This window comes from Dipteris shenzhenensis, chromosome 18 (assembly GCF_047967505.1).
Source record: "Dipteris shenzhenensis isolate YYH24624 ecotype China chromosome 18, Dip_SZ_1.0, whole genome shotgun sequence".
In the NCBI taxonomy this organism is placed as follows: domain Eukaryota; kingdom Viridiplantae; phylum Streptophyta; class Polypodiopsida; order Gleicheniales; family Dipteridaceae; genus Dipteris; species Dipteris shenzhenensis.
The window spans coordinates 55,514,332-55,540,178 of NC_141613.1; the positions used below are offsets into that span (position 1 = coordinate 55,514,332).

The following is a 25,847-nucleotide window of genomic DNA, read 5'->3' on the forward strand; positions in this document are numbered from 1 at the left end:
TCCTTTGTGATTTGTGGAAAGTGATATATATAACCTATACTTTATTGCAAGCTCTATTCGAGATCAAGAGGGGTGCACTTTTAAGAGATTTCGCCTGGTCAGATCCCTCTCTTGTTTCTATAAGCGCAGGGTTGCAATGTCTAAGTTGTATCAAAATGGTGGTAATCTATCCATTGGCTACATACCCAAGCTCATGAATCACACCTTAACTCAAGCATTACCGACACCCCTCATTCTATCTCAAGCAAACGGGTCATCGCATAAGCCAAGGGGGTTACATGCACCCCTGCACTAGGGTGCATTGTGACACACTAGACTCAACATCATGTAAAAGTCAACATGACAACGAGAAGATGAACATACGATAGGATCCACATCACCGTATAAGCCAAGGGTGTCACATGCACCCTTGCACTAAGGTGTATTAGTGGATCCCTACAGGCAGCCTTTTATAGTACACCGTGGCCCCATTGTAAGCCCCAGTCTAGGGACGAGTCAAGCATGAGCTATGTACGTCAGTCTCCAAGCCTTAGGGTCAGCCAAAGCCCTTTAGTACCCATTGGAGAACTAGCTAGGCTAGTTAGAAGTAAGCCTAGATTAGTTAGGAACAATTACGCTTAGTGTAGGCCAAATGGCCAGCCTTAGGGCTGCCATTTTTCCAGCAGCCAAATGAATGGCCAGCTGGTTCACCTATGGCCGGCCACTAGGGCTGACCAGGTCAGGTCATTAGACCTGACCAAACAGGATCAGTTGACCCGACCAGCAGGTCAGTCAACCAAGACTGCAGGTCAGACAGCCAGTCGGCCACCTAGCAGCCTATATAAGGGGGCTCTCCAGCCCCTTCTTCTTCATTCAGTACCAGCCATCCTCCAGCCTACAGCTGCAGCCTGTTTGCTGCGCCAGTTCAGGTCCAGATGCAGCCCCGAATCCCCTCCAGCGGATCACGATTTGTGGCAGCACCTCCAGGCAGCAAAGCAGCAGGGTTGAACAGCAGCAAGGTTGAGGTTTGGTAGTCTGTTCAACAGTTCTATTTCAGTTTACAACTCAGCACTTTATCTCTCGGTTTCACTCAGTTCATCTCTCAGTTCGCAGGCCCATCTCTCAGCTCTCTCAGTCCATTCACATCTCAGTTCATCTCTCTCACTGACGCAGTAACCCTGCATGCCCATGGACAGGACTAGCCTCGTAGAGTGGTCTACATCAATGGAGTGGACAGCATTGAGGTCTTGGTCATTGATTGGAGCTGATTCTCAGGCCTTTGGGTCTGTTCTGGTGTTCACAATGTCTCTTCAGAGTTGCATCCTTTGCTCTCCCAAAGAGTGTCATTCAGTTCTATTTCAGTTCTCCAAGATTAAAGCAAATACTCAGGGACCCAATCGGTTGTGGACTCGCGCATCTCTTTACCCTTATCTCTCTCTCCCCTCTCTGTGGTGTATAATTGAAGACAACTAGCTGAAGGGTTAAAGAAGTTCTTGCTGTGATTACACGATCATTAACCATTGCATGTTTACATGGCTTGACTATCGTGAGTGCATGGTTGTGTTGAGGAAAGGAAAGATCACACATCCAAGTGCCATGGACCGGGAAGCAGAGAAGAGTTCACAGAGTAAACAACTTCCAAGAAGAAAAAGACTGCCAAAAACCTATGCTTACGCAAAGCACTTGAGAAATTATGGAGAAGCTTATGGAGCAGAATTGACTCCTCTTGACCCACCTAGAAGGAACCTCATGCTGGCTGGAAGAAACAAAAGACAGCTGGACCAAACTAACAAGCAGCTGGAAGAAAAGAGGTAGAAAAGACTCAAGAATCCAAGGGAGTCTCAGATTTTGAAAAAGTGCTCTTGCTGATGCAAGAGGAACACAAGAATGAGGGGGCACTTTGACGCACCGAGCTCGCTCAAACAGACAGCAGCACAGACTTGACCGAGAGGCCATGCTACTTCAGCACCAACAAATGTTAGCCACTATGTTACGCTAGCTTAAGTGTGTCGGCTTTCACACAACCAGCCTCTACACCAGCTAAAGTCACTCCACTCACCCGATCCACTCCGAACTTCACAAAATACGACGGTCACTCGGCTATTTTACAATTCATTCATCAATTTGTCGCACATTTCTCTCCTGTACGAATTTAGGATGAGCGAGACAAAGTCCACCTTGAAGCCCCTCATCTCACCGGTGAGGCAGTTACTTGGTGGCAACATTGCGCCATTAGCCATACTGACCTTGTCACAAAAGTAACCTAATTTATTTGGAATACGTTTACGTTTGTGTCCGATTGTAAGTCACATGTTTTGCCTCCCCTGTATATGCTTAATCAGGAGGATGAGTTTTCTCGTCTATCCCAGAAATGCTCACCTGTGTTGTCCTACAGTAATAGGGCCATCACACTGGCACAACAGTTGAAAGTGTCTGAAGACAAGTTAAAGCAATTCATCAGAGGTCTGGACATGCATTGCTCAACGGAATTCGGCAAACTTTGCCTTCAAGTTATAGTACACATTCCAAACTTGAACATGAGAGCAAAAACTTATGAAATAAGTATTTGGAACGAGACCGTTAAAGCATTACAAGTGCTATGTTGCATGTGAATCATGCATCCTAAAGACTATAGGATATAGCAATTTATTCAAAAACATCAAAATTTTGTTCTATACATACATGCAACCAAGTAATCATTCTAAAGTACACTACGTGAGCTTCTCCTCAACCTAAGGACACACCTAAATGAGATCATTATGCATGGGTTAATGGGCCTCCAATGTTGTGCTAAAGTGATGCATACCCATTTGAGGGCATGCTCCATAACTTTCTTTTGATTTATTAAAAACCAAAACGGATTGAAAATTTGAAACCCAAACTATTGGGACTAGTGCATGGTCGTCTTAAAACATTGATAGTTGTTGGTATTGGTATCTAGATACACCCTAAAATGGAAAAAGTTAAAAAAGTGCAATTTGTACATGTGCAAAGATATTTAAATAAATCCAACACTATTTACAATTTTGAATTGTTTCTTTTTCCATGCACTTGCTTGCTATATGGCTCATATGTTGGGGTAAAGGCCAATGGCCTAGTATATACCCCTTTGTACTATACATACATAATAAGAGCTTACCTTAATCTAGGTGAGTTAGCATCCACAATTTCGGTGTTCTCTCTTTCTTTGTTGCTCTCCGATAAGACCTCCTCTCCGAATTAGGTGCCAAGGCTTGCTAGCAGCGGCAACCCTCAACACTCGTGGGCAAAGGCATGTAGTAGGAGGACATGCAAAACCAGAAGGAAGATAGTCAGCAGTCATCTAGGTAAAGAAGGCCAACAAGCCTAAAAAGACCCCAAATGAGAAAGCAAATGAGGGCATTACGAGAGGTCACCTATAGCCTAACGAACACAAATGGCACCAATCCAAAAACCAATGTTTCTTTTGCCATCAGATTGCATGCTAGACACTAGGAAAACGATTGTCCTAAGTGGTTGGCCGAGAAGGCTGCCAAGTCATTGGCTTCAAATGTCACTTCTGCAGTGGCCAGGAGAGGAGAGCAAAGAGAAGAAGTTGGAGAGGAGACCAAGGGGGAGAGGACAGGAGAGGGCAGGGGTTGGAGAAGACGAGACGGCAAGGAGGGGAGGAGAGGAGAGAAGAGCAAGGAGAAGAGGTGAGGTTGGAGAAGACGAGACGGCAAGGAGGAGAGGAGAGGAGAGCAAGGAGAGGAGAGAGAGGAGAGGTTGGAGCCAAGGAGGAGACGGTGGAGCAAAGAAAAGCGTCACGATGGCGCGGGACGAGATGGCAGATTCGGGACAAATTTAGCCTGAAACGGTGTTTAAAGCCCGAAATGGAAAATTTTGAGCATTATGAATCTAAAGCTGAAATGAAAAGTTTAGAGCTGCTCAAAGAGGTTTTCTTACATAATTTGGTATATTTCCATATGAACTGACGATGTGTCATAAGATGTGGTGTTCTAGTTCTCGTTTCCCCTTCTCGGAACATTCTCATTCCCTGGTAACTATGCTTCTAGGACATAGCCATGGACCTCATGGGGCTCTTCCAGCATCAGCAGGGGTTAGGTTCAGCTAAGGGGTTCAATGGAAAGCAAATCATGGACTAGCCTACCCTCTTCTCCAAGTCCCCCTCAACTCCTTCAACCTCCATCAAGACTCGATACTCTACAATTGCAGCCATGACACACTCTCCTTATGCACAGAATTACCAACAAGAAGGCTCAAAACGACCCATCCTTGGGCAATAGGATCAGATTTTTTATCTGCAGCAGGCAGTGAGAGAGCTACGATTGGAACTAGTAGAAGTAAAGGCTCGACTTCACATTCTGGAAGGGCATGGTATGGAGAAGGTTGGAGAGGCATTGAAAGGGTGCACATGGCTTGATGCAACAAGGTAAATGCAAATCAGGAATCTTGACTTTTCAATTCACTGTTGGCTGCAATTAATTTTCTTATTTGCATCTTTAAGGAATTGCATGTATGATGTTACATTTATATTTAGAATCTAGAATCTAGATTCTAGGTTTGCAACAACCTAAATATATTTCATTTGCACCCTACAGAGAGCAAGAGATTATGGCCTTGTGGGAAAAAAGATGGACATGGTTCCATAGGCCTATTCATGCAGTAGCACACATTTTGCATCCTCTATGGAGGAGGGAGGACCAATCGGATGATGCTGAGTTGACTGCAAGGTGGACAGGTTTCCTTGAACGTGCATATCAAGATGCAATATTGCAAGATGCTTTGGAGGACCAACTCCTCTCATTTAGGAACTCCTTTGGGGAGTTTGGATCAGCTCGTGCATGTCTCCGTGATGGTCAATCGAGGCCTGTTACCTGGTGGGAGAAGTATGGTCGGGGCACGCCGGAGTTGAAGTGCATTGCCCTCCGAGTCCTTTCACAAGATTGCTCATCTAGCGCCTGTGAAAGGAATTGGAATGTGTTCTCACTTATACACACTAAAAAAAGGAATAGACTAGGCACCGGACAACTTGACAGGTAATTCATAATTTTGTGTGTGAGCACTCGGGCCTCGGCATATCTATTTTCTTTTATATGCACTCAGCACACAGTTCATTATTAGCATTTGAATTATAGTTATGCTACAACCTACATGTATGTACTGTTAATTCATTTGGTGTATGGTAGGCTTGTATATGTCCATGCCAATCTACGACTTATTCGACGAATGAAGACCATTGAAGGTCCACAGGAGGTGGATCCTGATAAGATACGTGTGCAAGTCCCTGAGGATGAAATGCTTCATCCTATGCATGAGGATGATGATGCATATGCATTCATTGCTGAGGAGCGGGCATCATTGGCACGTGCCACACGATCTCAGGCAGGCAAACGAGTAGGGAGAACAGAACCAACTTTAATAGCAGCTGCTCCAGAAGAACAGGAGACCTCCTCATCATCAGAAGAGGATTCATCCACTTCTACAGATTCTGATAGTGATGATGGGGAGGAGGAGGAGGGGGCTGAGGGCCAAGGAGAACATGCCCAAGCACCTACAGATCTTGATTCTTGCTGATTAACTTGCTAACTTTCTTTCAGATTTCAGTAAAGTTTGAACTTTAGTTTTGTTTGAAATTTAAAGTTGATGCCTTCACTCTTCACTCTTGAGTTATGTAATCTAGGTTCTAGTCTATAGACTAGCAGACTATTTACAAGAGTGAAACTGAGAACTTGATTTATGTCCAAACTCCATGGTTGTGATTCCTGAACTTATGAAAACTGAAATATGATAAAGTTTAAGGCTTGAGCTTGTAAATTGTACTCAACTGAAATCTAATTTCTAAAATTTAAAGGCTTAATTGAGCTTTGTAATCTAGACTCTATTCTAATTTCTAGCATTGGCCATTGTAGGCTTGTTGATAAAGTTGAAGGCTTGATTGAGCTTTCTAATCTGGAGTCTATAATCTATTCTACCATTGGCCATTATAGGCTTTCTGTCAAGTCTTTTTCTATGTTTTTAGCTAGTTTTGCACAGTTTTGGCATCCCAAATGTATGCATGCATAAATTTTATATTTTTTAGACCAAAAAAATACAATTTGGTTTTTTGAAACTTCACCTATTTTTTTTAAACGTCTTGAAACGTTTCAAAACGTTTCACGCTTCAACGTTCTGAAACGTTTCATTGAACTATGCCCTCAACATGAGCAAACTGAATGCCCAAATAATAGTGTAGCTGTCCCATGTCTGACATTTCAAAAGTTAGCTGCAAATCAGCCTTGAAAGCTGCAATATGCTGAGTATCGGGACTCGTGATCAGCATGTCATCCACATATAAGATCAGCACTAAAAAATCAGATCCACTCCCACAAACATAAAGAGTGGGCTCTGTGGGGCTATTCTGAAAACCAAGGGATAGTAAGTGTGCATGAATTTCGGCATACCATGCCCTAGGTGCCTTCTTCAAACCATAAAGGACTTTTCTAAGCCGGCATACCTTGTTTTCAGAACCAACAACCTCAAAGCCTGGAGGTTGTGTCACATAAACTTCTTCCTGCAGATCCCCATGAAGAAAGGCAGTCTTGATGTCAAGCTGGTGCACTTGCCAATGGTGATGAGCTGCAATGGCAATGACACATCTAATCGTAGTAATCCTGGAAGTGGGAGCAAAGGTCTCCTCAAAGTCAATGCCTTGTTGTTGGGCATACACTTTTGCAACAAGACGAGCTTTGTGTCGATCTATGCTGCCATCAGATTTCCTTTTTAATTTGTAGACCCACCGGGTGCCAATGGCATGCTTGCCGGGAGGGAGATCTACTGATTCCCATGTGTCATTTTTGGCAATGGATTGTAACTCAGCTCTCATTGCATGCATCCACTCTTTGCTGTCAAAAGCATCTTTATGGCACAAAGGCTCTTCATTGCAAATTGTAGCAAGGAGTGCAAACTCAAGAAAGTGACCATGCATCTGTCTATTCCCTGATCTTGTCCGGGCAGCGAGAGGTTGATCTTGTTTGCTGTCCCTCAATGTGTCAAGAAGCCATCAGAAAACTTGCCTTTACTGTCTATTACAGATCTTTCTTCAATCACTGCATCATGAATAGTGGGATCATTTTGTGCTAGAGAAACCTGCAAATCAGCATGGGGTACTGGCTGATCATTGCTTGTTGGAGGGCCTGTAGGAGGCTCATGTTGCTACAAGAGGAGAAGCCAAATGTTCAGCAAAGATGACATCTCTACTGACAATAATCTTCGTAGTATTTGGTTGGTATAACCAATACCCTCTGCTCTCCTGGCTGTAACCAATAAATATGCATTTGATTGCCTTGTCATCAAGCTTATGTCTCAGCTGAGATGGTACATGAACATATGCAAGAGACCCAAAAACTCTCATGTGTGAAAGTGAAGGCTTCCTGCCTTTCCATGCTTCATAAGGTGTAACAGTCCTCAATGCCCTTGTAGGTGATCTATTCAGCACATAGTTGGCACACATCACTGCATCAAGCCAAGGACTTGGCCTTAAGCATGCATTTGGCCATCTCCATAGTGGACCTGTTCTTCCTTTCAAGAACAGGATTATGCTGAGGAGTGTAAGGAGTAGTACATGAGTGAACAATGCCCCGTGAAGCCAAAAATGCATCAAACTCCTTTGACATATACTCTCCCTCCCTATCTGTGTTGAGGGTGACAAGCTTGCATCCTGATTCATTCTCAACCATATTCAGCCACCTCTAAAAGCATGAGAACACTTCAGATTTGGCTTTTGAAGCATATACCCAGCAATATCTTGTGAAGTCATCAATGAGAGTCATGAAATATTTGTACCCCCCAATGGCATTTGTCCTCATTGGGCCACAGACATCACTATGCACTAGCTGCAATTTCCTTTGTGAGAGTTTTCGATAATTCTTTTGAAAAGGAAACCGATGCATCTTACCCAAAAGACAACCCTCACATACATGTTTGGAAACTGTGTGAGTTTGAGGTACATGATTTGCCATGTCCTGTGAATGTAACTTGGCAAGAGCTCTATAATTGAGATGACCCATTCTCTCATGCGAAAGATGAGTTTCAGCAAGCTGTGAATCTGAAATAGAAAATGCTTCAATAGAGAGTGCAGCTGAGTGATCATCAAGGTGATAAAGCCCCTTTTTCAAAGAGCCAGTGAGAACTATGGCATTGTCACACGAAGATCATATACTAGGCATCTGTGTCCATCAAAAATCACTCTGAAACCTGAAGTGGCAATTGCTGAAACTGAAATCAAGTTGACTTCAATTCTGGGCACAAAAAGAACATTAGTCAGAGTGACAAGATGGCTTGAAATGGATGTGAGATGCACATCTCCAATTCCTTTTACAGCATAGGAGGCATTATTAGCACATGTGACAATCCCCCCTCGAGGTGCGTTAGCTAAGGAATGAAACAACTATCTGCAAGATGTGACGTGCTAGGAAGCACCACTATCAAAATACCAAGATTGAGCATCATTAGCAGTAAAGAATGCATCAACTTGGGAGGGATCAAAGGAGCAATGGACAGCCCATGCCCAATCATCCTGGAGAGGCATTTGCTGGCTCGTGGGATTCAATTGCATGTGAGGCATTAACTATCAATCCTGCTTTCTTTTTCTCCGAAGCAATGCGCTTCGTGCATTCTGAAATTTCATGCCCGGGCTTGCGACATAGTTGCATCTTTTCTTCTTTGACTAATCTGCTGCATTTTTAGATGCATTGGATGAATTGCCACTGTTAGGCGCATATTTAGGCTTGCCCATAGGTTTGGAAGCCTTGCCTTTTCCTGTCTACTATGAAGCAAATGCATGATCAGGAATAATAGCTTGTCTATTAGCACCACTTTGTTCTTCCTAAAGAAGCAAAGTGACTAGCTGATCAAAAGAGTAGTGGTCTGGATTACCCATGGCCACTAATCGAAGGGTTGTAGCAAACCCTTGATATGTATCTGGCAGTCCATTCAATGTGGTACTGACAAGCTGAGAATTTGGCACCACCTCATCAATATTGGCAAGTTGTTCCATGAGGTCCTTGACCTTTGTCAGGTATGCATCCATAGAGTCACCTTCATTCATACTGACTTCCTGCAATTGCCTTCTTAAATATGCAACACGTGCCTCATTGCAAATCTGATAAAGAAAAGCCAATTTGTCCCGAGCATCCTTTGCTGTCCTGCAAGACCGGATGTGTGGAATAATGATTCTCTTGCATGATAAAGCAATACAGGAATGTGCATTTGCATCTCTTGCATCCCATCTTGTTTGTTCCTGAGTTGGAGGAGCAACAGCAGGGGTGCTAGAGGGGATAAAGCATTAGAAGGAGTACCCTCTGCAGAGGGACCAGTAGCAGGGGCAGCCATTGTAGCATTGGCTAGCCTTAGATCAACTCCAGAAACAATATTCCAAAAATGCCTTGCAACAAGAATATGTTTCATAAGATAAGACCACATCGGATAGTTGGTGCCATCCAACTTATCATCTTCACGAAGAATGCCAAATAGATCGTGATTGTTGCCATCGATTGCAAATGAGAGACCCTGAAAAGAAAAGACCTGAAAACACAAAAGCCTCAAGGCTATCACTGCAAAGAGCTGGCTGTCCAAAAAATGATAGCAAATGTCTGCAAGTGAATGTCCTGCAAATTTCCACCCCAAATTAAAGAGCAAATGCAAATTTGACCCAAATGTGACTATGTCAGGCAATGTTCACTGCAAAAAACAGCAAATCTGGCAAAAGCCCCAAATTTAGGCAAAGAGGCCAAAAAGAGGGCAAATACATTAAAAGCCCCAAATTTTGCTGAGATTTCGCAAATGTGACCCAATGTCTGCAATCTGACCCAATGTCCTGCAAATGTGACTCAATGTCCTGCAATCTGACCCAGAAATTGCAAACCAAATCGCAAAGCTCCAATGTCTTGCAAGAAATTGCAACCAAAGAAAGTGAAAAGAACTGAAAACCCCAAATTTGCCAATGTCCTGCAAAAGCCCCAAAACTACAAATGTCTGTAGATGACTGCAATGAGACCCAAAAAGGGTTATAGCAAGCAGGAACCAAGAACCTAGTTCACAGCCAATGCCAAAACAGGTATGGAACCTGTAGGTAGATTCGCACGTGCGAGACTGTACGGAACACCCGGAGCAAGTACAAGCTGTATGGTCAGCTGTTCTATAGGTACATGTGTACAAAAAGCAGGTACAAGGTGCTGACGGCTGATCTGCAGGTATACCTGTACAGAAGATCGTGCGGAGAGCAGGCGTCTTGTACAGAATCTGTACGGCGCATGTACCTTGAACGGGGGAGTTCCTATGTAGGTACTATAGGTACGACATAGGTACCTTTGTATGATGCACATACCGTTGTATGGTGCACGTGCTGTTGTACGGAGCAAGTGCAACGGGCAGATCAGCTTGTACGTACCACTGTAGGTACGGAGCAAGTGCAACGGGCAGAACAGCTTGTACGTTGTTTGAACGGGCGTCCGTACAGTCCGTTGTTTGAACGGGCGTCCGTACAGTCGTACGGACTATACGGATGGGAATGCAAACCGAGCTGGGAGCAGGGAGCAATGCAGGTCCGAGGGCGAGGGAGCAAATCCCAAGAGCTCTGATACCATTGTAGGTACGGTGAGTGTGTGAGCAAGTACAAGAGTCGAGGCTGCTAGGCCGTCACATCAACTAGACAGAAGAAAATGAAAATACAAGGTACATAAGGATAGACCCTAGGACTAAGTGTCCTAGGTGTTACATAGGACTAAATGTCCTATGTGGCATAAAAGGCACTAAAACACTAAAGTGCCTATAACTATGCCTACAAGGTACATACCAGGGTTCATAGGGCATCACTACGACCAAGAGAAGATGGCCTACAACAGATTGGCCCCAAACCCTTGGCGCCCCTTTCATTATTCTTTTTTATTTGGAGAACCTTGCCAAAAAGATACACAGAGGAATTCAGTCCCACTTGCATTCAATGCATAACCGACTCTTGGAAGGCATCAGTGCCTCAAGCAATACTCATGCTGGGCTCAGCTCACACCATGCTTTCTAATAGGCATCCAAATCTATCCCCAGTGCCAGCATGAAGTCTGGAATTGTTACTAGCATCCCCAGGAGGGATCACACAAGTACCCTGCCGACCTCAAGCATCCAATGGACCACTGATTTGCCCAAAGAACTGAATGAAAGCAAGCACATGACCACCAACCTCGAGAGTCAGCATCCCTCACTGAAAGAATCAATCATGAATTTCTCTGCCTGCAATGGCTTTCCAAAATGACTCACAACCAAGAGCAATCTCTGGGCATTGGATTGAGACTTTCTAGCCAAACCCAGAGGCATTTTAAACTCAGTTCATACTCGAGCTTATACACACCACAAAGGGCTGTCTCCTCTACGCTGCCACGTAAGGAGTTGTTCGTACACATCAGCTGCAACGTGCTTGATCGGGAATTGCCCGTACACTTTTACTTGCTGTCCGTACAAGCTGTGTGCACTCTTCGTACAGCCTGAGTACACCCTACATCCACCCAAATACGTTGACCGTACCATCTGTGTGGCAATCTATACCGCTTGTGTACCCCATCAGCTAGACCCCACAGGCTCCTCACACCTCATACGGATGGCAAACTCAGCTGAAGCTGCCCATAGCCTGGAACACACCCGTGACCTTCAACTCCAGCCCATGGTCCCAATCCCATGCGGAAATCCATCATCACCTCCTTCCAACCCGTCCTCGATTTGACGTACTTTCATCCATGGAAGCTTCTCCAATTCCAAGCACGTAAGGCCAATGCATTTGGAAAGTGCCACATGTCACTTGCATTTCCATTTGCCCCCATGCCCCGTCTATAGAGCCTTTTTTTTAAAGACCACACCAATGGCCCAACCTTGAATCCTTAGGACTTTGCCCCCCTCTTTGGACCAAACCACAATTCTTTGGACTATTCGTACATGAATTAGAGGAATGTACAAGACAAAAGGCGGGATGAAACCGGCCTCTGATCACTCAGAGGGCAATGGAACTAAACCTTTAATCACTTCAACACTTATTTACAGCTCACAAAGCATATATCACAACCATTAACCATTGCATGATCACCATTTGGCATTTACCCATTTGTTCACAAACAAAACCACTGAAAAAGGGATGGAGGCTAGAATGGGAGACCTTCCCTGTAACTGAGCACGCAGCCCCAATTCACTAAGCCTTCGCAAGGCTTTCAAGCATAGAACATCATCACATAAGTGCACTTAACCCATAGGCTCAATCCAAAGGCATTCTCTTTTCCGAGTGCAATTCCATTGGCTGTCCAGATGCAATCACACTGCACCCCAGCTGCACTCTCTTTGAGTGGTTTCCAGATGGCATTCACAAAGCTTTTCAAAGCTCCAAAATAAAAATCAGCAAACGCCAACCAATAGCTTATGGCAAAAAGAAATTGCAGCAGCAAAATCACAACTCACCAAGCCCTGAAAACTCGGACCAAGTCCTCAATCGCCAAGAGGACATAGTAGCCAATGCCCAATTGCATTCTCAGCCAAAGAGGAGTGCAAAGGCATGAAGAAAGAGCATTTACAAGAGCCGACCAGCAAGAATTCCACTGAAAAATGTGAAAAGAAGCACTTATGTCGCGAAGAAATGGGAGTTCTTGGGCTCAAAAGAAGCGTGCTTCACAGAGGAATGCATTGAGAAGGTTTTGGAGAAGTTTCATCACCGGAAAGTCCTCCAAAACTGAGAAAAACCAGTCAACCAGCGCGTGGGACCACTCGAAATTCAACAGAAAGCTGTAGCTTTGCAAGAGAGGCCCAGAAGGCTGTAGAAGCAAAAAGGTCCAGAAAAAGCCATTTTTGCAAATTCGACCAGCAAAAGAAGTGCTCAGCTCTACCCGTTCTACCAAACGCACAAAGGGAAAAGCATATCACTGCGAAGGGGAGACAGAGGGGAAGCCATCGGGCCAAACGGAAGTCGAGAAATCCAAACGGGTGAGGAGTTATGAAGAAAAACGGAATTCAGCTGAAGGAGTCCAAAATCTCATCAAAGGGAGAAGATGAGAGAGAAAACCACACACGTGAAGTTTAGAAGGCCCAGGCAGGTCCAAGAATGGCAAAGGAGCATGTAAAAGGCACTAGAGCCACCTAGAACTCTAGGGGGGCCACTGAAGGTACATGGCCCTCTAGGGGGCCCATTAAAAATGCCACGTCATCATTTCCCAACAACCACTCTTTTAATTCCTTGGAATGTCTTTGGGCCTAGGGATTAATTACGCTTATGTGCTAGGCACCATGCCACGTTTAATTACACATTATTAAGCCCATACTTGGACTTTTAAAACCAAAGTTGTCACAGTCTTGTAGTACATTAAAGTACTTAGAATTTCACGCCCCCGTGACACGGGAGGTGGCATTCCGATTGCAGGATATGTAGTTTTCTTGCTTATCTACACAAAGGATGTGAACCTTTTTCCCAAAATGCAGCTCAGCTTCAAAAGCACCTCAATGTTCCCTTAGATTTATGCCAAAACACGGGTATGATTGTAAATACTGACAAGAACAAGGTGATGATCACTGGAAAAAAGAAAAAGTCTAATTTTATTTGTTTAATACAAACACCAAAGAAGTGGAAGAAGTGGGACACTAGGGTAAGTAAGCCTACCCAACTCGATCTAAAGTTATGAGACAGTGAAACAAAATTACAACAGATTGTTGTTGGTTTTCTTGTCCCACATAGTGTAGTGCCATTTGCAAGCAACAGAAATGATGAACAGAGGTGTTGACAGGCTGTTCCGCAGAACTAATGGTAGTTATATGTACAGAGTAAGGTGCACATGGGCGCTTCCACAAAAGGCTAGATGGGGTCAATTTGCATGTTCGTCATCTTTTTGTGAGCCCCCATGAAAAAATGTCACATATTTGCAAACATTTGGAAACGCTACTTTAAATGAGGCATTTGATTGGAACGGCTCGTTGCTCAATTTAATTGTGATATGTAGTCTGGTAATGGGTGAGCATCCGGTTCCACCCTTGGCTACCTTGGTCACTATCTAGCAAGATATCATTTACACCCTGCGCTCTTTGTAAGAGCGTGGGACCCCGAGCTCTAGGGCGACTCTTGCGAGGCGCGCATGTTTCTGCAAGGCTTGGGCTGTAGGAGTTTAATACACATTCACTCCGCGAGGGATTCGCTGGTTGTTAGTCCCCCTACTTGGCTGTTAGCCCTTGTACCAGAGGTTCCCTAGGCAGTGAGTTGGGTTTCTCTAGAATAGGCTGCTTTCTTCTTTCAGCCTTTATCCGGTTTTTTCCATACTCAGCACCTTCGGGGCCGCTGTTTTGTATGGGTTTTTTTTTTTTCAAGCATTTAGAAAGGTTCCATTCTTTGCCCAAAAAAATGTGTAATTGCAATAGAAAGACACTAGATGCTAATTTCTCTTGTCAACAAAAAGATCAGCATGTATGAGATATCCTACAATTTGATTACCCAAGCAGACAATCTAGTACCTACATAGAGAATTTCCCGTCAATTTGCCTTCTAAAAAATCCCTCCAAAGATTGTCTAACCACTCTCTCCCATAAGAATATAGAGTTACAGAGTTAGAGTTACAAAGTTATCATGTGAACTTGTATGGGTTCGCTTGTATATAAATATATCTGTATAAATATTGTTTTAGAATTTTCAGCTTCAAGGAGATTAGTGCTGAAAATAAACCTTCACAATCTTGATCCATTTCATCTGCCTCATCCTCAGAGGATGTCCAGCCTCCACCTCTTGGCCTTCTTTGGTGGCTGCTTGTTGTAGCAACCTCACGCAAAGCACTTCGGATTTGTTCTGCCTGGACAGCATTGTCAACAGAAGCTACGTCTGCGTCTGCGATGGGAGAGACAGTTCCTGCAAAGTGATTAACACTTTACCTTCAATATTATGCTAAGACAAGCAACTTGATAGAAAGATGTGGCTTCAGGTTAATTACAGAAGCTGTTTTACCATCGTCACTTTCTGGAGCATGATAGGGGGTCTTCGGCTCTGTGATTTTTTTTTTCGGTGACTTGTTAGCCTCTAAATAGTCCAGATTCGTTTCATCCCATACAACTCGAGCATTTCTGAAAGCAGAAAATTCAATGCCAATGCTTCCACTTTATGTTCAAGCATTATAATCAAAGATTCCTTGCAAGCTAACATTAACCACATGATTCCCAATGAACCTGTTTGCAACCTTTTGTCATACAACTTGCGTCAACTCCTTGCAGAAAAATAAACTAAGGCTCAATTGAACAAAGGAAAATCTTTGAGCAAGAATGACATAAAAATAATGAATTCTTTCATGGCAAAAGCAGATTAACCCAAACATCCTCGGGATATATTGCAACTTCTACCCTTCAACAACAAGGTACTGATGTATCTTTCCATACTCAGAGTGGCTATTTATAACTTTCTGCTAAAGGCCCACTAGAAAAGATCAGGGTGTATACACACTGAACCCGACAGTGCAGCACGTATTGCTGTTCTCAGAACTTAGGAATATCAAAACCCTCTTCAAACATAAATTAACAGTTCATAAAACTTGCTATCATCAATCCAATACAACAAGGAATCAGCTGATGCAAAGTTTGCTTGCAAAGATTGTTAGTTTACCTTCAGGGGAATAAAGTGTTCCCTTGTCACCATCAATCTTGCAGAAATTTGAAATCCCATTTCAAAGCTGGCATTTGTCTTTTGCATCTGCTCTCCAATAGAGACATTCTCTCAAAGCAATGTATAAAGACGAAGCAAGGAATGTGCTCAGAATCGCCCCCAAACAAATCAAAAAGCACAGTTTTACCCTCATGATTCTCACCAAAAGTCTGAAAATTATCAGCTGCATCGTACATATGGGGACTAGCTATTATGACATCACTAAAATAAGAAAGTATAAGGTGAAGGTACTTTCTAGATTACAATCATAGACAAAAGAGTAGGCTGCTTTTTAATTTTTACATCACATGAATTATTGGACTCAAGAAAACTGCCCATATTGATCAAAGCCTCCACATCAAATATGCCTTCAAAAGTCGTGTGCCCAAACAAACCATTGTAACATGCACTCAAAACACAACCATATCATCAACGTGGACACAGATTTACAAGAAGACGAAGGAACTTTACCTAAGATGGACTGTAGCTTTCAGGCGATAGGTTTGGCCCATCAAGAAGAAGCTAGATTTTATTCCAGTCAGGTATACCCACTTGAACATCAAGCACATGATGAAAAGGAACATATAAGAAGAACGATCAACGAAGTCATTCAAGAGGCCACCACAAAGGTTTCCCAGATGCAAGAGAGTGGAGACTCATGGAATACAAGATTTTGTGTCGGAGACCAGGGAGCCATCTGCAAAGGAGGCTGCTATAAAGACCTGAGAAATTTGCAACATTCCTCAGTTCAGAAGTCTATAAGATGACTATGTGTTGAGTTCTTCAAAAGAGAGCTATTATACCTTGGCCACATTATTCCTGTCGACAGTATCTGTATTGACCCTAACAAGGTTTGAGTGACTGATTTTACATAATGTCGCAAAAGTGACAGCCTTTTTCTAGACCTTCATCCGTGAGAATGCGTGTATTGCGCTACCTCTCTCCAATCTTTTGAAGGGAGGAGAAAAAGGACTCCCTATAGCTGATCAAATACAAACATGTTGTTTGGACAGATGCTCTAGATGCATGCTTGAAGGAAGTGAAGCATGCTGAGTACCCCACTCTTGTTGCATATAGTGGAACCAAGTACACCATTTGTGGTTAAACCAAATGCCAATGACACTACTATTGGTGCAGTCTTGTTCAAAGATGTTCAACCTGTGGCTTTTATCACTTAGAAGTGCACTCCAGTATAAGTCAAATTTCCTATGCATGAAAAAGAGCTATTTGTTGCAGTCCATGAATTGAAGAAGTGGGGTCTGTGTGGATAACACATCCCTTAAGTACTTCTGTACTGCTTCAGACTTCGTGGTCGTAAGGCAAGATGGTTTGAGCTTATGCAAGATTTCGACTCTCAAATCTGATGCAGAAGGGATGCCACTAATGTGGTGGCTGATGTATTAAGATCCAGAACTTTGTAAGTTCCACAAAGATCCAGACTGATCTCTTTCTATCCCTTAAAGGCATATAGGAGCCTATGAGCATGAGGTCCAGGTTGGGGCATGCCCAGATGAACCAAGAGTGATTCAAATTTAAGGGAAAGGGAATTCGAGATCAGTACTCCATTTGGAATGGTCTTTTGTTCCAAAAAGGTAAAGTTTCATACCAGACGTCCAGGACACAAGAAAGAAAGGCATCCAGGTCTCATGTACCGAAAGGTAAAGTTTTCATACCACACCTCCAGGAAAGTCCTCTTCAAGTGTCATGACACCCTTATCCTAGACATCCTAGTATCCAACGAACGTTGGCTTTGCTCAAACAGAGATATTATTGGCCAAAGATGCAGACTGATGTCGAACGATCTGCTGAGTGCCAGCAATGCCAAGTCATTTTCCATGGACTTTACTGTAGGTTTGCTGCGAAGTAAATATGGACATGACACCATATGGGTGGTTGTGGTTGACTAACCAAGATGGCCAGGTTTATTCCAACCAACAAAACAATCTCGGCTCCACAACCACAAGTATTTGTGGAGAAATTGTTTATCCTTTAAGGGCGCTCAGCTCAAATTTTCAGTGGTCGTGATCCTAAATTTTGGCAACAAGTATTCAAGAAGTTGGACACTAAGCTTAGCAAGATGTGCTCATCCGAACATCCAAGTCAGATGGACCGACGAGTGAGTTAAGAAAAAGCTTGGGACTGGCGAGAAGCGTCCAGCCAGCCAATCCTTTCGATTACTTTGCCAGCCGTTCGTGTGCAACCCGCTCAAATATAGCTGCGACAGTGCCATGCTCGCCACCCTCCAATCAGCCCGCAACCTCCTTGTTGTACTGAGCATGATTGATTCCTTATGTATCTTGCCCAATCCTCCTGCTTCGGGACTGGCAAGAAGCGTCCAGCCAGCCCCTTTCGATTACTTTGCCAGTCCCATGAAGCTCAGCTCAGTTATTGAAGGAAGAGCCCCAAGCAGATTAGCAGTTCCTTGAATACTCCTTTCCCATCCTTGATTGTGAGCTTGCTTGTACAAACACCTCGGTTGGGCTCCCATTCCTTCTCCTCAACTGAATCACCTTCAAGCTTCTCCTTTCCAAAGGTTCAGTTAGAGCCCCTTTCTAATAGTGACGCGATTGTGGCACTCTTGGCGGGCTTTTCCACACGAGCATTTTCTCTCCTTCTTCCTTTCCTCAAGGGCGCTTCCTGCCGTCTCCTTTCACCCTCTTCTTCCTAGTTCCCACCTTTCAGCGGGAGGTGCAGTTTATTGCTTATCCCAATGATATGGTTCTTTGGTGGCGTCCTTTGGTCTAGTCAGAGGGGCTCCATGGCAGCACCCTCGATCCCCACAGCTTTCAAAGTGCTTCTTTCACCCTCGGATAAGCAACAGCTACAACAGGCAGTGAATCTTCTTCAGGACAGGGCACTGATAGGTAGGATCATTGGCCTCACTCCTTCGAGGAGACAGATCAGAAATTGGATCCAGGCCAGCCTGGCACTAGATGGTGACCACATTCAGGGGGTCACTATCTATGGACGCGGAGTCTTCCCGCTACAGCTTGGCTCCCCGGATACTGCTACGGCTCTCGTGGAGAGGAGCCCTATTTTCCTAGGCCCTCACTTGGTCTATTTCATCCTTTGGTACATGGCTTCACGATGGAGGACATGGACTCGACTAACCAAGTCCCCCGTTTTCATGTGATGCTTCGCTTCCCGGGGCTTCCAAGGGAATAGAGATCCATCCTCCCTTCCATAGGGCGGGCCTTTGGCACAATTTTAGAGTACCCCTCAAAGTCAGAGTCGGAAGTGGTGACGGATGATGGAGGCCCTTGCCTTGGAGGGACGTATGCTTCGCTAGCGTGTGGAGGTCTCCGGTCTACCAAGGCATGTTAGAAACATGGTGAAGAGAGAGAGAGAGAGAGAGAGAGAGAGAGAGAGAGAGAAGGTTAGGGTGTGAGAAAATAATACTCAAAATGAAGACATGAAGAAGGCTTTCATTCATTCATCAAGTATGACAAGATAAGTGAAGTACAAGCCATACATAGGCTACTCACTCACATACTAGCACCTAGTGCATATGGGATAAGTCCCATGATGACACGTGGCACTCAAACGTGACACACACATAGACTAGTACTAGATCACCTAGTACTACACACCAACACACTATGGCTATGATATCTCCAACACCCCCCTTCAGAGCAAAGATTGTGAGACCCAACATGCAAAGAGTAGACCGATCCCTCCTCCACCGCAATACTGCAAAGAGCAAGTCCAACTATCCAACACCTCCCGTGTGATAGTGACTTCTCAATCAGCTTGCGACTAGCAAGGGCAAACCATCACTCGTCATCCCCCCTTACTCTGAACTGGGTGGTCAATACCATCAACCAAAGTAAAAGAAAATACATTCATTTTTGGGGGACAACCCAGGGCAGAGTACCTCTTATTGACTCCAAATACATTCGATTTAGAGGGACACCTCAAGGCTGAGAATCTTTATGTGGCTCAACACAAACACACATAGCATAGGGGCCTAGAAAGCCCAAACCTGGTCAAATGGATCCTCGTCGTCAAGAGAGAGGCCGTGAACCTCTGCTGTAGCTGCATATTTCTCCTTCGAGGGCTCTTCAGGTTCAGTTGGTTCTTCAGCAAAAAGATTGGCATGATGCTTCTTTTGTTCATGTGCTTTCTTCTTGAAGCAATGGGCTTCAATGTGTCCTTTCCTCTTGCAAAACCTGCAAATAATGTTCTTGTTGGTCTTCCATTTGCTTGTGGAAGCAAATGAATGATCAACAAGAAAGGCAAGAGCGGCTTCCTTATTGTGACGGTCCTTCTTAATGAGGAGTGCCACCATATCATCAAACGTGGTAGTGGCAAGACGAAGGATTTCAAGAGTGTGCTCAAAGCGAGATTCCATGCATACTCTTCATAAGGACAGCCATCTTATTTTCATCATCAGGTACACTTTTCAAACTTGAGAGTTGTTGAACAAGAGATTGAAACCGGGCTAGATGATCACTCAACTCATCACTCTCTTCCATTTTGAGATCATAAAATTTGAGCTTCGAAAAGACTTTAGAGTTGGTGATTTTAGTACCAAAGAAGGTCTCGAGGCGATTCCAAATCTGCTTAGTTGTTGACTTGAAATCCACATGATGGATGAGAGAGTAGGCTAAGCAAAGACCAAAGAGGGCAATGGCCTTAGCATTCTGTTGCTTCCAAATCCTTTGGTGTTGTTGATCAAGAAACTCAACCTTGTCATCCTCAACAACATCCCAAACTCATTCACCCATAAGCAACAATTGCATCTTGGTTTGCCACGTGGGAAAGCCTTCCCCCTTGAACTTCTCCACGAGGAGGGAGCTTGAAGACAAGGAAGTCATGATTGAAGAGGACATGAAGGCAGGCAGCAGCCTGAGAAATGCTTAAATAAATGAGACGAGCAACTTGTGAATGACCTCGGAGGCTTCAAAATGCAATAGCAGCCTCCAGGTGTGGAAGACAACTGAAGAGGTGCTCCAGTAGATAGTTGCAGCACTCGAAATCTGCAAAGCGGCTCAGCAAGGCACTCCAAAGTGCTGCAGCAGGTCACCACTGTAAAACTCGGCTGGTCTATATATGCTGGAGTGCTGGAAATAGCTGGGAAGTGGCTCTGTTGGAGGCGGTTATGCAGCAGCAGCACATAAGACATCGATTTTGGCAATGGAAAGCTCCGAAACGGCCCTGAAGGTCCACCTGTGCAGGCACAATGAACCGACGAGCAAGTAAGGAGGCCGCCTAGACAATGTAGAGCACTCAGGACAGCTCCTAGGCAATCCGGATGGGGGCGGCAGGCTGTGAATACTCTAAGCTGATGCAAACGGGTGCAAGGAGGAGGTGAATAGAGGCAAAATATAGCTAGAGGCGGAAATGATCAGGGGGTCTAATCGGGTGAAAACAGCAACAAAATGGAGGTAAAAACAGGGCAAAATGGAGCAGGGCTGAGGCGGCTGCAGGCTGCAGGAAGAAGGGCTGAAGCAGAATGAAGGTTAGGGCTAGGGTGACGTGGCTAGCTATGGAAGGTGGCTCTGATACCATGTTAGAAACATGGTGAAGAGAGAGAGAGAGAGAGAGAGAGAGAGAGAGAGAGAGAGAGGGTTAGGGTGTGAGGAAATAATGCTCAAATGAAGACATGAAGAAGGCTTTCATTCATTCATCAAGTATGACAAGATAAGGAAGTACAAGCCTTATATAGGCTACTCACTCACACACTAGCACCTAGTGCATATCGGATAAGTCCCATGATGACACGTGGCACTCACACACAGACTAGTACTAGATCACCTAGTACTACACACCAACACACTCTTTGGCTATGATATCTCCAACAAGGCAGTGTTTGAGGTGTAGGCAGAAGGGACACCTAGCCAGAGATTGTACGAGAGGACTAAGGAGGGCGAATCCCTCCTCGCAGGAGACACAGGGGCAGCAGAGTGTCACGAAAAAGGGCAGGACTCGAATCCACCAAAGCAGGCACAACAGCAATTTCAAACAGGTGGAGTCCCAGATCCCTTGGGTGGAGCCCTCAAAGGGAAGATGGACCAAGGCAGGGAAAAAGAAGATGAGCAAATGGGCCAAAAAGAATCAAAGGCATTGTGCCAACCACAAGAGGAGAGCACAGGCAGCGGCTCAAGCACACAGAGATTCATGATGGTGACCCGCAGACAGGAGTATCACATGACCCAGAGAGAGTGCCTTCCCCTTCGAGACGTTCTTCAGGCCCCCGGCCCCCCTCAGCGACTGGATAGGGTGTCACAGGGACCACAAGTACACCATCGCAACAACCTTCTACACCTTCGACTATGACAGCAGCTGACCCCACCCAATTGCCTTCCCCAAACCCCAGGATCCACTTGCCCCCTCTCCGCCACCCCCTTCTGTGCCTTCCCCACCTCAGTCTTCTTCACCAACCCCTCCTACGATGGTTACCCTCATCACCCGCCCTCCCTTGCCAATCCCCTCTCCCTCTTTACAGACAACAGCAGCCTCGCCCGGGGCCTCCTCCTTGAGCACCCCGCCAAGCCCGACGATGGGCTCCTCTTCTGTGGGTAAGGGGAAGGCACCAACTTCTATGCCGACCTTTCCCAGGCTACAGTCCACTCAAGATATAGCTTCTTCTCATTCGTCCAGGGGGAGGGGCTCAGAGACTGAGCCCTCAGACCTTCACATGCGAACAAGCCGGCCGTTGCCGAGGGAGTTTTGGTGACTGAATTCCTAGAATTATGTGGAGATCCCGGATACGTACCCTATGCCCCTGGAGCTAAGCATTCTAATCTTGCAGCCCCAAAAAAGGGCATCAACGCAGTGGGATCCCACACCCATCTTGTTCGGATCCTCATTTCGCCTCCATAAGGAGAAGTGGACCCCATAGCTTTTTGATGCAATGATGGAGCATCAAGTATACCAAATGATGGACGAGTGGATGGAACCTTAGGATATGGATCTTTGGTTGGCCCATGGTAGCTTTGCATATTTTCAGCTGGGCTTGTTCCCAATAAAGCCAGGATCGGGCTTGGTTGTAGCCGTGTACCTGCACTGTGCAGAGAGATTTTTCACACCTTCACTATTGGACACTCTAGCAATGCGTCGACCTGTTTGGCGTAGATGTTTCTTTCATGCAGTTTTGGGCTCGAAGAGTGGGGATTGAGCCAGTGGCAACGCCAGTTCGTCGGCCATCACTGAAATTCGGCTTCCTAGAGCCAGCTCCCATGAACCAACGAGCCTTGTTCACTATCGTCCCATCTCCATGAGTTTAACAGTGGTGAGTTGGAATGTGCACAAGCTTCATGACCGTTCGCACAACCAACCGCAACACCTGATTTTACGCCAAGAATTGCAACGGACTCTAGTGGCAGGTCAATTGATTTTCTCTTGATTCAGGAGCATATGTTCTCAGCAACAGACGTGGCACGCCGTCACCGCCTCCTCCCTAGGAGAGGTCCGGAGATCTGGTCCCAAGCAGTTGGTAGGAGCAGTGGGGTTTGCGTTTCAGCATCTCAGGTGCTGGCCTCGGAGATTTTTGCACAGGGTGAGCTTATTCGAGGCCACGCAGTTTGGATGGGCCTTCAAGCAGGAGAGGCCCAGATTGGTATCCTGAACGTGTAAGCACTTGCTTGCAAGCAACACCGCCCGGCTTTCTGGCGGCGGCTCACAAATTGCCTCCCAGTGGTGGACTCATGGATAGTTGGGGGACATTTCAATAACCTTGAGTTCATGGAGGATTAGCAGGGAGGAGCCTCTTTCGCAGAGATGCCAGCGGGAGAGAGGAGTACATGGGAGCAGTTCATCTTTGCGATCAGTGGTAGGGATCCTTGGCATGAGTCTAACTTCCGGGCAGCCTGCGCTTTTCCTTTGGCCAGAGACGGCATGATGGATTGCTAGAGCATCTTAACAGATTCTATATTGGCGACTGGGCTTTACTCTCTAACGGATCCACCGGCATTCTAGCATGTACCATGATGTCGGACCACTCGCCAACAGTTCTCCTCAAATATGTAGCTCCTCGATCAAATAAGATCAACGCAATCTGGTCTCTTCCGTTACCCCATAAGAGGCAAAGTTCTCGAGCTTCTTGATCAATTCTCTATTTGCTCTAGAGAAAACTTGTGTTGCATACATGGCAGTCTTTCTCACCAGGGTGTCAAAAAGCCAACCCTTCGTTTGGGGATCCCGAAAGTGTGCCTAGAAGCCGGGCCAGCGCACCCCGCCCTTGTGTGAGTCATGATGTAGTTGCATGGGTCATCATGAAGAGTGGTCCTGTGAACACTGCCGCCAAATACATGTAAGATTGCACTAGCTTACCTTGGTAAGTGAAACTATGTCGATGGAGCACTGCTCGTGAAGTGTAGAAGATCATAACCTTGGTCTTCCCAAGGTTAACTGTCAAGTCTCTCTCTATGCAGAATAGCTCCAGAGCCTCTAGATGTTTCTGCAATCCCTCTGCTGAGGATAATATGAGGACTATATCATATGCGTACAACAATATCTACACCATCAAGTCAACCAGAAGTGAACCCTCTCCACCTAAGTGGTCTACAAAGGATGTAATCTCAGCGATATAGAGCATGCAGCCTTGCTTCACTCCGATAGTGTTCTCAACCCAATCTGATAGACCTCCTAGGGAATGTACTCTCCCTCTGACGGACTCATGTAGGCTCATCACCCCCCAAATCATGGCCTCTCGGAGTTGCAACTCCTGTAATCTCCTGATCAAGCGGGAACGTGGAATAGTGTCAAAGGCCTTTCGAATGTCTACAAAGCAAGTGTAGACCTTCTCACACCTCGCCTTCGCCTCCTCAATGATAGCCCTCAAGATGAAGATGTGGTCTAAGGTAGAGTGATGTCTCTTGAAGCCTACCTGTCCAAGAGCCCACTGCCCATGACCCTATGTGTGACTGCTAATCTCCCTCTCTAGTACTGACCCATAGATCTTAGCGAGAGTATGGCCAATCATAAGAGTGTGGTAGTTCCCAGTGTCCATGGGATCTCTTGCCTTGTGTATTGCTCCAATGGTGGTAGTGCTCCAGGTAGGGGGGAACCCGTGGCATACAGCATAGTTGAACATCTGCGATAGAACCGAAGCCAAGACCTCCTGCCCATGTGCAAAGTGCTCAGTGCGTAGCCCCTCATACTCTGGTGATCTCCGGTTATGAAGTCGGAGAAGGGCAGCCCGCACATTCTGTGCATTGAACACATGACACGTGGTGGGTCTGGGCATAGAGGACATATCTAGTGGTGTTTGACTTGGGACATCATAGAAAGGACTATATTGCATCTAGGTGTCTCTGGAGACCCTCTGCTGAGGAAGATAAGAGTGCCACATCATCTAACAAGATCTGAATCAGAGTGCCAGCGAGAGAGCATCCATCCCCCCCCAGTGTCTGCATAACTATCTCAAGATCATCAATATATAGGCCAAACTATTGGAATAGTCACCTCCCCATCTGTAAGCCCCCATATGAGGAGAGCATGAGGGAGGTAGACCTAGGCATGTATAGACTGCCACATGGGCAGCACATGAGCTGTCATGTTGACAGCACAAGAGTCCTTGTACACGAGGGCATGAAGCCCTGGATCTGACCTGGCAAGACAGAACTGCAAAACAGGTGTACGGGCTGGATCAGGCCCCAAATAGAGGTGCACAGGTGGCGCTGACATCAGCAAGTGTACGGAACAGGGTACAAGGGTAAGCAGACCTGGAACAGGTGGCGCAACTGTACAGAGCAGGGTACAAGGCTGTACGGGGCTGGATGAGGCCTGTTGGAGCAGCAAAGGAGGCTGCCATGAGGCAGGGACCTGCCTTTTTATAGGCTGGGCCCTTGCCTTGATTGGAGGGCCAAGGCCCTGGAAGAGTGGGCCCAAGAGGCCACGGTTTGTGAGCCCTAATAGGGCTGGACCAGCCACAGACTGGTCGGCCAGGTTGGGGCAGGCTGGTCGGTTTTTGCCAGCCCCCTTGGAGGCCAATAGAAGGAGAGGCCGAGGCATTTGGCCTCATAACAAAATCATCTGGAGCAGCTTTTGAGGAGCAGAAAGGAGCAGCACCAGCAGCAACAGTTGGGCCTCATCCTGGAGGTGAACTTGGCTGAAGACCTGCAGACTTAGCTCACTCAGAGGGCTGCCCACCTAGGCTGGTTTCCAGACAGCTTTTGAGGAGCAGAAAGGAGCAGCACCAGCAGCAACAGTTGGGCCTCATCCTGGAGGTGAACTTGGTTGAAGACCTGCAGACTTAGCTCACTCAGAG

The 25,847-nt window shown here is 45.6% G+C and overlaps 1 protein-coding gene across 1 annotated transcript in view; it reads right to left on the minus strand.

The window, feature by feature from the left end:
- LOC147891448 (protein phosphatase inhibitor 2-like) overlaps positions 1-25,847 on the minus strand; it is a 35,917-nt gene that overhangs the window by 3,983 nt on the left and 6,087 nt on the right. The window contains exons 2-3 of the mRNA XM_087389778.1: positions 14,948-15,063; positions 14,672-14,851 (exon numbers count right to left, since the gene is read on the minus strand). Coding sequence (XP_087245904.1) covers positions 14,672-14,851; positions 14,948-15,063 — 296 coding nt within the window. The remainder of the gene's footprint in view (positions 1-14,671; positions 14,852-14,947; positions 15,064-25,847) is intronic.